Source organism: Aquarana catesbeiana, linkage group LG06, assembly GCF_042186555.1.
Source record: "Aquarana catesbeiana isolate 2022-GZ linkage group LG06, ASM4218655v1, whole genome shotgun sequence".
Taxonomy (NCBI): domain Eukaryota; kingdom Metazoa; phylum Chordata; class Amphibia; order Anura; family Ranidae; genus Aquarana; species Aquarana catesbeiana.
This window is the reverse complement of record NC_133329.1, coordinates 365,983,581-365,998,191: the sequence shown is the minus strand read 5'-3', so window position 1 is coordinate 365,998,191 and position 14,611 is coordinate 365,983,581. Positions and strand designations below refer to the sequence as shown.

The 14,611-nt window shown below is 43.2% G+C and overlaps 1 protein-coding gene across 8 annotated transcripts in view; it reads left to right on the top strand.

Moving 5' to 3' along the window:
* Positions 1-14,611, top strand: part of FMNL2 (formin like 2) — a 342,363-nt gene that overhangs the window by 235,778 nt on the left and 91,974 nt on the right. For all 8 annotated transcript variants that reach the window (XM_073634147.1, XM_073634145.1, XM_073634151.1 and 5 more), the window contains exon 7: positions 13,750-13,858. In XM_073634147.1, coding sequence (XP_073490248.1) covers positions 13,750-13,858 — 109 coding nt within the window. The remainder of the gene's footprint in view (positions 1-13,749; positions 13,859-14,611) is intronic.

Genomic DNA, 14,611 nt, shown 5'->3' with positions numbered 1-14,611 from the left:
TGTTTCTATTAGGAAGGTGGAGGCCTGAGCAAATGCATGAAGACCTGAAGTGACTGAAAGAGGCTGCAGGAAACCAGCAGTGCTGAAGAATGAATAAAGATTAAAACTGATTTTTTTTTTTTTTAAGAGAAACATGACAATTAATAATACAGAGTTCTTTAGTAGATTAAAGCGGTAGTAAATGCAGTTTTAATTTTTTTTAATTCCCTGCAAGGCAATGGCATAATGTGCTAGTATGCATCACATACATTATAAAGAACGAAGCCCCCCAGAGGCACGCTGTCACCGCTGACAGGGCTTCCATCTTCACCCGGTCCTTTTTCTGGGTTCATGTTCTCGGGACATCTGATTGGCCGAGCCACGATGACATCATGAGCACAGGAGTCGCAGACCGCATCACAGAGCTCTGAAGTGACGGCACAGGTATGCCGTCCCTTCAGAGCACATGCGGCGGTGACATCACTGGCTGCATGCAGTGTGAATATCTCCTAAAGAGTGCAAGTTTAGGAGCTATTTACTGTACCTACAGGTAAAACTTATTATAAAGTAACCTGTAGATACAATGTGATTTTTATTCGAGAATAAACATACATATTTTAATGCACATGCGCTAGGCATAAAGAAATGTGTTTAATATGTCAGAGATTCTATTTGGGTTTGTTCATACTTGCTTTGCTCTCTAAAGAGCAATCCCTGTTTTGATTGCTCTTCAGAGAGCATTTGACAGGTGGTGAGGAGTCATTGTACAGCCACCTCACTGCCTGCTTTAACTCCTCGATCACCTCAGTAGCACGCTGCATTACACACGGTTGGGGTGCATTTGCAGAGTAGCCCTATTCTCAGTTTAAGTGATAGTTGGTATAATTCCTGCCATGACATGTGTATACCCCCGACTGCTGCCTTAGCAGCTAAAGGGCGGAGCAGTTGAGGGGAGGTAAAAATGCAGCCCAACCACAGGGTTTCACTGCACCTCAACCCTTACTGTGAGTGAGCCAGATTAAATTTTAACCATTTTTGCCGACCTGGTGCATATATGCAACCTCTTGGCGGGTCGGCTTTAACGCAGAGCAGCCGCACATACACTATATTGTCAAAAGTATTGGGACACCTGTCTTTACACGCACATCAACCTGAGGTCAGGACTCTGTGCAGGCCAGTCAAGTTCCTCCATCCCAAACTCGATCAGCCATGTCTTTATGGACCCTGGTTTGTGCACTGGTGCGCAGTCATGTTGGAACGGGAAGGGTCCATCCCCAAATGGTTCCCATAGAGTTGAGAGCATGAAATTGTCCAAAATGTCTTGGAATGCTGACGCCTTAACAGTTCCGTTCACTGGAACTAAGGGGCCAAGCCCAACCCCTAAAAAACAACCCCCACACCATAATCCCCCCTCCACCAAATGATTTGGACCAGTGTACAAAGCAAGGTCCATAAAGACATGGATGAGCGAGTTTGGGGTGAAGGACCTTGACTGGCCTGCAGAGCCCGGATCTCAACCCAATAGAACACCCTTTGGATGAATTAGAGCGGAGATTGCAAGCCAGGCCTTCTCATCCAACATCAGTGTCTGACCTCACAAATGCTCTTCTGGAAGAATGGTCAACCATTCCAATAGACACATTCCTAAACCTTGTGGACAGCCTTCCCAGAAGAGTTGAAGCTGTTATAGCTGCAAAGAGTGAGCAAACTCAATATTGAACCCTACGGGACTAAGACTGGGATGCATTAAAGTCCATGTGCGTGTAAAGGCAGGTGTCCCAATACTTTTGACAATATAGTGTATGTGGCCCTAGGTAAACACTTTACTGTGCTGAAAGCGTGCTGCCAGCACAGTAACAAAGGAGTACCGGAAAGCTCCGGATGCATACTTGGAGTTGGGAGCACCCTGATCATGTGACCAATGTGACTGCCAATCACAGCGGTCACATGATCAGAATGCCCACCTCCACCTCCCAGAACTTAGATCCACTTAGGGGGCCGGGAGGCAGCAGTGAGAACGGCTTAAGGGCTTCTGAACTAAATTAGTTGACTTAGCAATGAGAAGAGTGAATTATCTGATGAACAATCCTTCGGAATTTCAATTAGGAGCTCAAACAAAATTTTACTATGGCCAGCTTTAGGGCTTATTCACAGTGTAAAAAAAAAAATTCTACAGTGCGCTTCATCGAAATATGCTGTTAAAGAAGCAAAAAGCTTAAATTACAAAAAAGTTTAAAACAGGGAAAAAAAAAGCATTGCAATGCATGATGAGGAGCCATAGCGGTGAATGGCAGCATGCGTTCTGACTTCAGTGCCTGCGCGGTATGTGCACAATCATGCGCACTGTGCGGTGTTAACAAGTCCTAATGTCATCTAGTTTTGGGTTCTCATCTACTTTATCCAGTTCTTCCTTTATTCTGTGTGTTTATGACTCAGCGGGTTGTGGATTTCTAGGAATGTCTGTGTCATTCTCTATACAGAATTATGTCTGATGGTGATACTTCTACACAGGAAGAACACGTCACCCTCAGTCATTGCTGAGTGATTGGATCGGCATGATAAAGTGTGAACGATTGCCATGTAATGTCATTATCACTATTTCTCAGTTACAGATTAGTCGGTTATGATTACAGTCCTTATTGACACAGCGGTCATTATAATTTATGAGATAACAATTTCTTTGTTCTACCAAATGTCACTTGCAAAAATGATTTCTTAATGTTTGCTCTGTCCACTTCGTCTCCTGAGCTTCTCACCAGAGATATCAGCAATAGGACATGGGAAATCCGGGATATAGAATCCAAAAACAGAAAACAAGCCAAGTATGAACTCTGGTCACCAGATTCCATGCCGGCCTATACACAACACGGAGCAGTTAGGTCCCTTTCACAATGATCAGTGTTTCTTCTGTTTTTGCTTAACAAAAAACAGAAGAAAAGTGCATGACCAATAAATCCTATGGAGCTCTTCACACTGGTCAATTGCGGGTCCGTTGTGTTTTTCAAAGTTATAGTTACATAGTAGGTGAGGTTGAAAAAAGACACAAGTCCATCAAGTCCAACCTATGTGTGATTATATGTCAGTATTACATTGTATATCCCTGTATGTTGTGGTCGTTCAGATGCTTATCTAATAGTTTTTGAAACTATCGATGCCCCCCCGCTGAGACCACCGCCTGTGGAAGGGAATTCCACATCCGGGCTGCTCTTACAGTAAAGAACCCTCTACGTAGTTTAAGGTTAAACTTCTTTTCTTCTAATTTTAATGAGTGGCTACATGTCTTGTTAAACTCTCTTCTGAGAAAAAGTTTTATCCCTATTGTGGGGTCACCAGTACGGTATTTGTAAATTGAAATCATATCCCCTCTCAAGCGTCTCTTCTCCAGAGAGAATAAGTTCAGTGCTCACAACCTTTCCTCATAACTAATATCCTCCAGACCCTTTATTAGCTTAGTTGCCCTTTCTACTCGCTCCATTTCCAGTACATCCTTCCTGAGGACTGGTACCCAGAACTGGACAGCATACTCTAGGTGCGGCCGGACCAGAGTCTTGTAGAGCGGGAGAATTATCGTTTTATCCCTGGAGTTAATCCCCTTTTTAATGCATGCCAATATTCTGTTTGCTTTGTTAGCAGCAGCTTGGCATTACATCATCTACTAGGACCCCCAGGTCCTTTTCCATCCTAGATTCCCCCAGAGGTTCTCCCCCCAGTGTATAGATTGCATTCATATTTTTGCCACCCAAATGCATTTTTTTTACATTTTTCTACATCAAACTTCATTTTCCATGTAGTCGCCCACCCCATTAATTTGTTCAGATCTTTTTGCAAAGTTTCCACATCCTGCGGAGAAGTTATTGCCCTGCTTAGCTTAGTATCGTTCGCAAATACAGAGATTGAACTGTTTATCCCGTCTTACAGTTTGTTCATGAACAAATTAAACAGGATTGGTCCCAGCAAAGAACCCTTGGGGACCCCACTACCCACCCCTGACCATTCCTGCTTGCTGCATTTTTGATGCATGTTTGGTGTGGTTAAAAAAAGGCACCTCACCATTGAAATGAATAGAAAACGCATCAGGAATAGAAAAAAACTAAACTTTTTGCATCTGTGAAAAAAGAACATGTGACTCAAAAACTACACCAAAAATGCAGGTGCGGGTGCGTTTTTGAGTCACGTGTTCTTTTTTCACGCAAAAAGGTATATGCGTTTTTATCATGTTTTTGCAGTGGAGAAGTGTGTAAGTAGCCTTAACCTGTTAGATCTCTAAAAGATTTTAAACCCCTGTTGCCCAAAATGTGGTCTGGGGGCCACATGCAGCCCTTTGGAACCTACTGTGTAGTCCTCAGAACCCGCCAGGATGTAGTCAGTGTTTTAGTTGCCCAGGTGCTTACATAAAAACAATTAAAGTTGAACTCTGGGGAAAGTAAAAATCCACCCTTGCAATGGGGTTGTCTCTCACGGCAAGGGTTAAACAATCTAGGGTACCGGGAAAAGCAGTTTTATTGATCAGATCCACAACTCCCACAGGATCCTCCGGGCTGCAAGGCCAGTCCTTACAGCCTCTTCTCCCCTGTTCTCTAATGATCAGATGCCCCTGATGACACAATGAATAGTGCAGGACTCATAGCCCTGCATTTGACGTAAGGACACCAAGAAACAGTTCAGTGCTGGGAGAGCGGAGGATCTGGTAAGTAAAACTGCTTTTCCCGTTACCTAGACCTAAACCAGTGGTCTCCAAACTCTGACCCTGGGGCCAAATACGGCCCTTTCCTTAACTTTATACGGCCCTTGAGGCATAATGGATTTTTCCTGCCACTAACACCAACGATGGAGCATAATTCCTACCACTGACACCAACGATGGAGCATAATTCCTACCACTGACACCAACGATGGAGCATAATTCCTACCACTGACACCAACGATGGAGCATAATTCCTGCCACTGACACCAACAATGAGGCACTATTCCTCCCACTGACACCAATTATTTCTTCCCCTGATATCAAAGATGGGGTGTTTTCTATTCCCACTGGTTACAGTCTGGCCCCCCCTAAAATCAGAAGGACAGTAAACTGGCCCTTTGTGTAGAAAGTTTGGAAACCCTTGGTTTACAGGATGGAAAAGCAGTTTTATGGCACTCCCCTATGCTCAAGAGGTGGACTGTTAAGGTTAAAGAAAATTAAATATTTTAAATGCTTAAAATCAAACTCCAGAAAAAGTAAAAATCCTTATTTGCAATGGGGCCACACTACAAGGTTTAAATGCTGGTTTAGGCCAAACTTTCTAAACAAAGGGCCAGTTTAGGCTGGGTTCACACTAGTGAGAATTAGATGTGGGTTTCCCCGCATTCAATTGGCATAGCAGGAGATTGTGACTGGCTTTATATGGGACCAGTTCACACATCTCCAGTGTGGCCACTGAGTGAATTGCACAAAGGTCCTGTGCGTCTTTGGCTCAGTTTCAGGTACGAATTCAGGCAAAAATTTGAGCCAGATTTGTCCCTGAAGCAGAGAACAGGGGGGTCAGACTGTAATCAGTGGGAGAGAAAATGCCCTGGCATCCATGGGATTAAACAATGTCCCATCATGGTTTTAGAAGAATAGTATCTCATTGATGGTGTCAGTTGGAGGGCTGGTGCCCCATCATTGGTGTCAGTTGGAGGAATAGTGTCCCATCATGGATGTCAGTTGGAGGAACAGTGTCCCATCATTAGTGTCAGTTTGAGGAATAGTGTCCCATAATTGATGTCAGTTGGAGGAATAGTGTGTCAGTTGGAGAAATAGTGTCCCAATATTGGTGTCAGTTGGAGGAATAGTGTCTCATCATAGGTGTCAGTTGGAGGAATAGTGTTCCATCATTGGTGTCAGTTTGAGGAATAGTGTCCCATCATTTATGTCAGTTGGAGGAATAGTGTGTCAGTTGGAGAAATAGTGTCCCATCATTGGTGTCAGTTGGAGGAATAGTGTGTCAGTTGGAGAAATAGTGTCCCATCATTGGTGTCAGTTGGAGGAATAGTGTCCTATCACTAATTTTAGATGGAGGAATAGTGTGTCAGTTGGAGAAATAGTGTCCCATCATTGATGTCAGTTGGAGGAATAGTGTTCCATCATTGATGTCAGTTGGAGGAATAGTGTGTCAGTTGGAGAAATAGTGTCCCGTGGTTGGTTTCAGTTGGAGGAATAGTGTCCCATCATTGGTGTCAGTTGGAGGAATAGTGTCTCAAGGGCCGCATAAATGCAAGCAAAGGGCTGCATCTGGCCCCTGGGCCACAATTTGGAGACCACTTCTAAAAATTGCACCACTCTGCACTAAACTCACTCAGAACCTGTCACGTACCTGGTTTGTGAGCCTGACCTGTAGAGGAGAGCCTCTCGTACCACACCGGCTTGTGGGCCACTGAGGTTGAGACAGCAGCCAAAGAAGCACAGTGACGTAGGAGTGCCTAGGATCAGTCCAGTATTCAGTATAGCTGGTTGTCCGTGGCTGGATATGCAGCAAGCAGACCGGTAAAGGTTAGGCAGACCAGAACTCTGACAGGCTGAGATCGCAGCAGGAACCGGATGCAATACGCAGAGCATAGCCGTAGCAGGCTGGAAGAGCAGATGCAGGGTCAGGCAGGCCGGGTCAGTAACGTTAGGGCAGATCAGCAGAGCAGCAGGCAGAAGAGAAGTCCAAAACAAGCCGGGGTCGGAGTATCAAGAAGACAGTGTTAGAGGGAACAAGCCGGATCAAAATCAGAGGTCAGCACAGATAACAGGTCAGAACACACAGAAGCTGCAGACCAAACAGCAAAGAGTCTTTGGTGCACTCACTTTAAATAGCCCCTTTGGCGCTAATGTTGGTGACAGGCGCATCTGTGCGCGCATGCACACGCCGACGCACTGTGAACGTGCGTGCCTGCCATGCAATTCCTGCTGTGCGGCTATGCCTTTCCTGACAGAACCCTTTTTTTGAACAACACAAAATTGCACTGGATCTATGTGGTTGCTGCAGTGGTTGCAGCAAAGAAATTTGCTTGATTCCCCTATCAATAAAGACAGTGTTGATGTGGGTATTCCTCCTGCCAGACCCTTGTCTTCTCCCGGCGGGGGGGAAGTCATCCCTGTTGGGAGAAGACAGTAATTATTGCTATCGGCTACAGCAGCCGCTTATCGCAAGAGAATTCAGCAGGCTGGTTGTACCCAAGTTGATAGATCGATCAACTTGGTACATTCAGCCTGCCCATTAACAGATCGAATCTCAGGTGGTTCCTGCTGAACCGGTCAAGTTTCGAACCATGTATGGCTGGCCTTAGTCGGTTCCCCCCAGCTTCAGTTTGTTTCAGTCCTATTATCAGTCACTAAACGCTGCCATTAGTAGTATATATATAAAAAAAAAATAATTACAGTATATATACCACAGTTTGTAGAGGCTATAACTTTCTTGCAAACCAATCAATATACACTTATTGGTTTTCTTTTTGTTAATTAAAAACATGTAGCAGAATACATTTTGGCCAAAGTTTATGAACACATTTTCATTAGATATGTTTTATAGCAGAAAGTAAAAAATATTGTTTTTTTTTCAAGATTTTCAGTCTTTTTTAATTTTTATCACAAAAAAATGAAAAACCCAGTGGCGATCAAATACGACCAAAAAAAAATCTATGTAATAAAGAAATTATAGAAATTTTATGTGGGCATGGCTGCACAATAACCAGTTAAAGTAGCGCAGTGCCGAATAGCAAAGAAAGACAAGGTAAGTAGTCCATTGCCGAATAGAAAAAAATGACCTGGTCATGAGGGGGTAAACTCTTCCGGGGCTCAAGTGGTTAGTATAGGCAAGGGTGTTAAGCTAGCCATACATGGATCAAAATTTGGCTGGTTCAGCGGGGACTGGCCAAATTTCGATCCATGCATGGACAGGGAAGTTGGTCTATTGACTGACTTCTATACAACCTCCCTGTCAAATGTTCCCCGCACGATAAGTGCAGGCGGTTATAGCCCGACTTATCTATGGGCTGCCTTACCTAAACAACTCAACTATAATTGTGGCTTTCCTCCAACCATCTCCACAGACTATATCTCTGTCAGTTTACATCTCAGGAAGCCATTACAATACAAGGCTGAATCCTGTGTAATGAGCGGTCACAGCAGGACACACAACATTACAGGGGAGGATGAAGTCATGCAGCCAGGGGCAGTATTACAGGGAATGTTGCTCTGGTGGCTGGTGGTGGGCTTGGAGCTTCTGCAGTCACTTTTCGCAGACCATTGACAGACATCAAAATCATATTTTTAATCAGCAAGAGAATGACATCTAGCTCCCAAATTATTAATGTGATGGAGCATCTCTGAGGAAGGAAAATGTTATATGCGCAGTTCTAAGCACATTAAATATTTATAATTATGAACACACTATTATTATTGCATTAGTAAAATTAAGTCAAGCTAGGTGTAATTTACAGGAGGACACCATTCCAACTAAAAGCCATGTATTTGTTCCCAGGTCTTGTTTTGAACTGGTGTATTATACAGCACTGTGTATACTGCTGGTGTTTTATGAATACTGCATGATAAAAATAATATAGAGGATAATGTATATAGGATTCACTTAGGGGTTGACTGACCATATAAAACAGTCATGATCAAACTTTTTAACATGGAGGAACTGGTGAAATAAGTTTACAGGATTATAACATTAGTGTGATGGTCAAAAGGAATAACACTTGCTTCAAAACAAGGCTTCGGACAGGCTTTGTTAAAGCTCTCTGAACGCCAGCAAGAGCTTTGGTCACTAAATAAAACGGTTAGTTTACAGTCCTGTTTACACCTTGCTTTTGCTTTGCTGAGGCTTCGGCGGGGCTTTCGATAAGCCTTTGGTTGGGCTTCGTGGGGCTTTGATGAATCTTCGGTGGGGCTTCAAGCAAGCTTTGCCATAGATTTCTATGGAGGCTTTGAAGACGCTTAGAAGCACCACTAAAGCTACATGGGGTATAATTTTTGAAGCGAAGCCGAAGCAAAGCAAAAGCAAGGTGTAAACAGGACTGTAAGCTAACCATTTTATTTAGTGACAGGAGCTTTGACTGGCGTTCAGAGAGCTTTAACAAAGCCTGTCCTTGTTTTGAAGTGTAAACTAGCCGTTAATGTGTGTTGAAGCCGAAGCAAGTGTACGCAGAACTTCACCCAAAAAGGGAAGTTCTGCTCCCCCCCCTTCCTCTACTAACTTTGGACTGTTTCGATTTTGATGGTGTGGTTTCAACAGGTACCCGCTTCCACTTCCAGTCGGAATACCGAGACAGATCCACCAGAAGTTCTCCTCCCCCCTTCCTGCCCATAACCTTCTAGGACATGTTACAGGTCCCAGAAGGCTGCAGGACCATCCACAATGTGCAGCCCGGCTCTCGCTTCTGCAGTGGGTAGCCAGCTGTGAAGCCTCAAGTTGTCACAGCTGGCTACCTGTAGTTAACATGCTGAGGCCAGGGACAGCGCTGGACCCCTGGACAGGTAAGTGTCCTTTTTTGTAAAAGTCACAGGCTACAGTATTTGTGGGTGAAGAACTGCTTTAAGCTGCCCATTCACTAATTGAAATGTTGCTGGTCCAGCTGGTGTCCTCCCCCTGTCAACAGGAGTCAACTATTTAACTGACTTCTGTTGAAGGGACATGTTGGAAATTTTTCAGTCAATCTGCTGGCTCAACAAAAGAAAACTAAGGCAGGCCATAAACGGTGCAAATGTCTTTCCTGCAACCTCGGGTTGCAATCACGGGGGAAGCTTTCCCTGCTGGAAGAAGGCAGTGATTATTGCTAGCGGCCATAACAGCCACTAGCAATAATCGCAAGTAAAATCCAGCAGGCTAGTTGTACCCATGTTGATCGATCGATCAACTGGATACATTCAGCCTGCCCATACATGGTTCAAATCTCTTCAAACCGTCTATGGCTGGCATAACTGTGTTTGGCCAGCTTAACATCTGTGGTCAGTGGGATGACCTTCCCCCTTCCTACCTTGTTAATAGCTAAAATGATTATTGGTGTCAGTGGGAACTTATCTCAGTGGCAGAAATTGCTCATTGTTCGAGGAACCCCTAGCAACCTCTGGAGAAACCCAAAGCATATACTTACAAGAACATTCTTTTTGTGGCTTTGTTTTAGTCCACAGAAAGTGCTCCTGAATCCGCAGTTTGTATTCACTGGGTACGCCCACCCCAGTATCCTTCTGGCCAATACATAGGTGCACATTGACAGTCCAACTGGGCGTTCTAGGGTGTTCTCGAGACTAAAATGAACTCTGTGCTTTAAGGCTCTCCTGTCACACGGATAACATTATCCAGGTGGTCGGCGCTCTTTAAGCCTTTAAATGATGTAATTTCCCTGACATTTGTTATTGGATAAGAGTGAAGCGAATGTCATCAGGCTTTGTTTCCTGTGACAGTTAATAGGTGCAGCTTTACTCTGCATCGGGATTGCTATTATAAATAGGAAACAGTGTCTGTCCCTAAAGACCCTTAAAGATCACATTTCACCCTAAACCGCTCATGATCATGGACATATTTTTTTACCTTAAAGACAAATGTGCAAACAAGCTGTAAGTGCACAGAGAGAGTGTCAGGATGAATTAGGCATCAAATGCTTCCCTAGTAATTACATGGCTTATGTAGCATTATGACACTTAAGTAATTTCCCAGGCTCTGATAGACAGTAACCGCAGGCTGTCTACTCGCTCTTATAAGGACAACTGCTAAAGCAGTTCAAATATATTCAGCAGTCCTACATTTCTATGTTTTAAATGGTGCTTGCTTTGTTTGTTTTATATGTATATATACACTATATTGTCAAAGGTATTGGGACACCTGCCTTTACACGCACATGTACTTTAATGGCATCCCAGTCTTATGCCGCGTACACACGGTCGGACTTTTCGTCTACAAAAGTCCGACAGCCTGTCCGACAGACTTCCGGCGGACTTTCGGCGGACTTGCAGCAGACTTTCTAACGAACGGACTTGCCTACACACGACCACACAAAAGTCCGACGGATTCGTACGTGATGACGTACCCCGGACTAAAATAAGGAAGTTCATAGCCAGTAGCCAATAGCTGCCCTAGCATGGGTTTTTGTCCGTCGGACTAGCACACAGACGAGCGGATTTCGGGGTCCGTCGTAGTTACGACGTAAAGATTTGAAGCATGTTTCAAATCTAAAGTCCGTCGGATTTGAGGCTGAAAAAGTCTGCTGAAAGTCCGGAGAAGCCCACACACGATCGGATTACCAGCCAGCTTTAGTCCGTCGGCGTCCGTTGGACTTTTGTAGACGAAAAGTCCGACCGTGTGTACGCGGCATTAGTCAGTAGGGTTCAATATTGAGTTGGCCCACCCTTTGCGGCTGTAATAGCTTCAACTCTTCAGGGAAGGCTGTACACAAGGTTTAGGAGTGTGTCTATGGGAATGTTTGACCGTTCTTCCAGAAGCGCATTTGTGAGGTCAGGCACTGATGTTGGACTAGAAGGCCTGGATCACAGTCTCCGCTCTAATTCATCCCAAAGGTGTCCTATCGGATTGAGGTCAGGACTATGTACAGGCCAGTCAAGTTCCTCCATCCCAAACTTGCTCATCCATAGTCGTGTTGGAACAGGAAGGGGCCATCCCCAAACTGTTCCCAGAAAGTTGGGATCATGAAATTGTCCAAAATGTCTTGGAATGCTGAAGCCTTAAGAGTTCCCTTCATTAGAACTAAGGGGCCAAGCCCAACCCCTGAAAAACAGCTGCATACCATAATCCCCCCTCCACCAAATGATTTGGACCAGTGCAGAAAGCAAGATCCATAAACACATGGATGAGTTTGGGATGGAGGAACTTGACTGGCCTGTACATAGTCCTGACCTCAATCCGATAGAACACCTTTGGGATGAATTAGAGCGGAGACTGTGAGCCAGGCCTTCTAGTCCAACATCAGTGCCTGACCTCACAAATGCGCTTCTGGAAGAATGGTCAAACATTCCCATAGACACACTCCTAAACCTTGTGGACAGCCTTCCCAGAAGAGTTGAAGCTGTTATAGCTGCAAAGGGTGGGCCAACTCAATATTGAACCCTACGGACTAAGACTGAAATGCCATTAAAGTTTACTGTATGTGCATATAAAGGCAGGTGTCCCAATTCTTTTGGTAATATAGTGTATATTAGTATATCTTATTGGAAAAAGAACCCCACATGAGCTATTTTTGACAATGCAGCATACCTCAATGCCATGCCCAGCCCTCGCTGCTGGGATTTGTAGTGTACTATAGCTTCAGTTATTACTGTATATGTTGAAAAACAATAAAGAATGAATGGCTGAGCAGTATATATCATGTTAACATGCAACGTGGGTTTGGTGTGCTTTGCATATGCTTTGGTGTGAACACGTTAACTGATTAAATTCACCACATGCCTACAGTATATAACATTTCCCATTACTATTTATTATTTCTGTACAACACATTAGCTGGGCATAGTTTACTTTTGTTCAGCAAGAGTGCTAACCAAAAACTACTAACAGATTCCTCAATCCACACCAGTGAGATGGATGGACTGTTCTGACAGCAGCTCAACCACCTGTAAAAACAGGCGGCTGAGCTGTGGTTTTACCGACTCTGTTTGCCCACCTGAATTGTACCGATACAGACATACAGAGGTGCAGACATGTCGTGGCTGCGATGCATTGCTTCACAGCCTTGGCATCTTTACCTCAGGGTGCAGAGGTTGACAAGCGGCTCCCCCTGTCAAACCCGCCCATTCAGTTCAGTGGGACCACACTGTAACCACACACAATGCATACAATTGGGGTATGGTAGTGCAGCATTACAGGGTTAAATCAGACAATGAGATGGTGTGGAATGCCTCCTCACCATCCCTCAAATACCCTCTGAAAAGAGATCCAAATGCAGATCACTCTATGGACACTACAAGTATGAAAGAGCCCTTAGGGCTCATTTATACTAGCGTCACCTTATACTACTTCAGAGGGTATCATCCCTGATTACATACAATACAAAATGAATATAGTATGGGACATTGTATATTCCCCAAAAGTAATGACAACTTAAATTTAAAAATTTACATTTTTATTAATATCAAAAAAATTATAAAAATCATGGACATCACTCTGTATCAAATAATACATTATACAAAGTGTAAAGTTAAAACTACAAATGAGCAGAATATACAAATTAATAATCAAGTCAATAACATAAACACTATTTGATACAATCATAATCAAATTCTGCTCACTTGTAGTTTTAACTTTATACTGTGCTAAATGTGAATACAAGGAAGGCCAAGAGGTCCTGAGGAAGCGGTATTTCCGTGAAACGCGTCAACCTTGCTACTGTACATATGCCCAAGATATGTAATATGCTTTGATACATGGTGATATCCATGATTTTTTATGCTTTTTTTTTTTATATGATTTTTTTTAAATTTTTAAATTCAAGTTGCCATTACTTTTGTGGTATATACAAAGTCCCATACTATATTAATTTTGTATTGTATTTTTTGCTTGTTGCTTGCCTGTCTAATGTAAACAAGGAAATGTAAGGATTTTCCTATTCTTTACTAAAATGTTGATGCTGTGAAAAAATAAATATATAAGAATAAAGTATAATAATAAAGTATTTTTCGACTTGGTGGGATTTTCCTAAAACCCTTCAGTCTCTCAGCAACATAAATATTGTAAACTGGGAATTTCATTGTAATTTTCTTATACTGTCATGTGTAATTCGGTCCTGCACATATAACATGTTTGTCTTTCAGGTATAATACTCTGCCTAGCAGAAGGACGTTGAAGAACTCAAGATTAGTGAGCAAAAAGGACGACGTCCACGTCTGTATCATGTGTTTGCGGGCGATCATGAATTACCAGGTATGTTACTTTGTATCCATAGATGTGTGTAGCCTATTGCATTAGGGTTTTTACCCCACAGCTCAACACACATGTCTTTCTCTGAAGCCTCAGCTGCATGGGACAGTGAATGAATGGGAAGTCCTCTGTGCTTAGTGGCTTCCTGTTTATTCACAAACTGAAGCATAGTAAACACCTGTGCACACCTATGTTTGTATCATTCTTCAATGGAGACATAGAAAGAACTGATTGTTCGGATTTGGACAGAGTAACAAGATATTTGACCACTACTGGATTCCCTCGCCTTTCTGGGACCATGCCAGGTATATATATATATATATATATATATATATATATATATATATATATATATATATATATATGCTGTATTCTCCACAAGGCTGTGACAACTCAGCTTTTTACTTGAGCTGCCATTGTCACTAGTCCTGAGTGCCAAGTATAGGTATAATTGTATGGCCAATTCATTACATGGAGTAGATCATGGATATGCAGAGTCATGTGCCCTCTAGTGGATTGTATAAAAGAATATATAAAGTGCATTAGCAAGGATGGAAAGCTGAGCTTGGATAAGACACTCGTGTTAATGATTTTCTTGGCTCTTTCGAGGGACTGTCCCCTGATTTGGAGCAATGTCCCTCTGTCCCTCTTTCCTCCTCATTTGTCCCTCATTTTGGTCTGATCTATATAGTTGTATATAAAATGCACGTTTTATCTTTCAAAAAGTGTTTTCCAGCGCTAAACCTTTCATCTGAT